A 3,108-nucleotide genomic window follows, 5' to 3' on the forward strand; every position below is an offset into this window, starting at 1 on the left:
CATGATGGGACATGTCATCATAGCCATGATGGGACATGTCATAGCCATGATGGGACGTGTCATCATAGCCACGATGGAACATGTCATAGCCATGATGGGACATGTCATAGCCATGATGGGACACGCCATAGCCATGATGGGACGTGTCATGGATGGCGTGGGACACGTCATAGCCATGATGGGATGTGTCATAGCCATGATGGGACGTGTCGTAGCCATGATGGGACATGTCATAGCCATGATGGGACATGTCATAGCCATGATGGGACATGTCATAGCCATGATGGGACATGTCATCATAGCCATGATGGGACATGTCATCATAACCATGATGGAACATGTCATAACCATTATGGGACGTGTCATAGCCATGATGGGACACGTCATAGCCATGATGGAACATGTCATCATTGCCATGATAGGACATGTCATAGCCATGATGGGACGTGTCATAGCCATGATGGGACGTGTCATAGCCATGATGGGACGTGTCATAGCCATGATGGGATGTGTCATAGCCATGATGGGACGTGTCGTAGCCATGATGGGACGTGTCGAAGCCATGATGGGACGTGTCGAAGCCATGATGGGACACGTCATAGCCATGATGGGACACGTCATAGCCATGATGAGACATGTCATCATAGCCATGATGAGACATGTCATAGCCATGATGGGACGTGTCATAGCCATGATGGAACGTGTCATAGCCGTGATGGAACATGTCATAGCCATGATGGGACGTGTCATAGCCATGATGGGACATGTCATAGCCGTGATGGAACATGTCATAGCCGTGATGGGACATGTCATAGCCATGATGGGACATGTCATAACCATGATGGGACGTGTCGTAGCCATGATGGGACATGTCATAGCCATGATGGGACGTGACATGGATGGCATGGGACACGTCATAGCCGTGATGGGACGTGTCATAGCCATGATGGGACACGTCATAGCCATGATGGGACGTGTCATAGCCATGATGGGACGTGTCATGGATGGCATGGGACACCTCATAGCCAAGATGGGATGTGACATGGATGGTGTGGGACACGTCATAACCATGATGGGACATGTCATAGCCATGATGTAACATGTCATAGCCATGATGGGACGTGTCATAGCCATGATGGGACGTGTCGTAGCCATGATGGGACATGTCATAGCCATGATGGGACATGTCGAAGCCATGATGGGACGTGTCGTAGCCATGATGGGACATGTCATAGACATGATAGGACGTGTCATAGCCGTGATGGGACGTGTCGTAGCCTTGATGGGACATGTCATAGCCATGATGGGACGTGTCCCTGCTGTCGCTGGCCTCGTCCCATCCGTGACATGGAATGTCATTGTCACGCCGTGTCCCCACAGAGAACTGTTTCATCCGACAGAAGAAGGACAATCCCATCACGGTCAATGAGCGCATCGACCTCGCCTGCAAACCAGGGGTGGACTATGGTGAGATATGGGGGGATGTGGGGCAAGGGGACGCGTGGGAGGGAATGGGGGGATATGGGGCAGAGATATGGGGTGATACATGGGGGATGTGGGGCAAGGGGACACATAGGAAGGGAATGGGGGGATGTGGGGCAGAGATATAGGGTGAGACATGGGGGGTATGGGGACAAGGGGACACGTGGGGAGGGAATGGGGGGATATGGGGCAAGGGGACACATAGGAAGGGAATGGGGGTATATGGGGCAGAGATATAGGGTGAGACATGGGGACAGGGGGACACGTAGGGAGGGAATGGGGTGGTATGGGGACAAGGGGATGTGTGGGGAGGGAATGGAGGGTTATGGGGATGGAGATATAGGGTGAGACATGGGGGATATGGGGACGGGGACACGTAGGAAGGGAATGGGGGGAAATGGGGACAAGGGGACACATAGGAAGGGAATGGGGGGATATGGGGACAAGGGGTCACATAGGAAGGGAATGGGGGGATGTGGGGCAGGGATATGGGGTGAGACATGAGGGATATGGGGACAAGGGGTCACATAGGAAGGGAATGGGGTGATGTGGGGCAGGGATATGGGGTGAGACATGGGGGATATGGGGACAGGGGGACGTGTGGGGAGGGAATGGGGGGTTGTGGGGTCAGCTGTGAGATGGTGACGCGGCGACGTCCCCCTCCCCAGTGTACAAAGTGAAGGTGGTGGCCACGGAGGAGACGCCGTCCCACGACAACTACATCATGAGCATCGTGTCCGTCATCAAGATGGGTACGGGACCCTGGGGACAAGGGACAAGGACACACAGCTGGGGTGGGGGCACCCAAGGGTGCTTAGGGACACCATGGAGTCACCCAGTTGGGTTGGGGGCACCCAAGGGTCCTTAGGGACACCATGGAGTCACCCAAAATGGGTTGGGGACACCCAGGGGTCCTTGGGGACACCATGGTGTCACCCAGTTGGGTTGGGGGCACCCAAGGGTCCTTGGGGACAACATGGAGTCACCCAGTTGGGTTGGGGGCACCCAAGGGTCCTTAGGGGCACCATGGAGTCACCCCGTTGGGTTGGGGGCACCCAACGGTCCTTAGGGACACCATGGTGTCACCCAAAATGGGTTGGGGGCACCCAAGGGTCCTTAGGGACACCATGGTGTCACCCAAAATGGGTTGGGGACACCCAAGGGGGGTTGGGGACACCATAAGGTTTGGGGTCACCCAGTTGGGTTGGGGGCACCCAAGGGTCCTTAGGGACAACATGGAGTCACCCAGGTGGGTTGGGGGCACCCAAGGGTCCATGGGAACACCATGAGGTTTGGGGTCACCCAGATGCATTGGGGACACTCAAGGTTCCTTAGAGACAACAGGGTATCACCCAAAATGGGTTGGGGGCACCCAAGGGTTCATGGGGACACTGTGAGGTTTGGGGTCACCCAAGGGTCCTTAGGGACACCATGGAGTCACCCAGTTGGGTTGGGGGCACCCAAGGGTCCTTAGGGGCACCATGGTGTCACCCAAAATGGGTTGGGGACACCCAACGGTCCTTAGGGACACCATGGTGTCACCCAAAATGGGTTGGGGACACCCAAGGGGGGTAGGGGACAGTATGAAGTTCAGTGTCAACCAAGGGTGCTTAGGGACACCATGAG

The 3,108-nt window shown here is 55.5% G+C and overlaps 1 protein-coding gene across 1 annotated transcript in view; it reads left to right on the forward strand.

Moving 5' to 3' along the window:
• Positions 1-1,337: 1,337 nt before the first annotated feature.
• The window catches only part of LOC107307355 (complement C3-like), a 6,852-nt gene continuing 5,081 nt past the window's right edge, over positions 1,338-3,108 (forward strand). The window contains exons 1-2 of the mRNA XM_015850852.1: positions 1,338-1,467; positions 2,151-2,234. Of these exons, the coding sequence (XP_015706338.1) occupies positions 1,353-1,467; positions 2,151-2,234 (199 nt within the window). The 5' untranslated portion in view covers positions 1,338-1,352. The remainder of the gene's footprint in view (positions 1,468-2,150; positions 2,235-3,108) is intronic.

The sequence above is a fragment of the Coturnix japonica genome, unplaced genomic scaffold (genome assembly GCF_001577835.2).
Source record: "Coturnix japonica isolate 7356 unplaced genomic scaffold, Coturnix japonica 2.1 chrUnrandom558, whole genome shotgun sequence".
Lineage (NCBI taxonomy): Eukaryota > Metazoa > Chordata > Aves > Galliformes > Phasianidae > Coturnix > Coturnix japonica.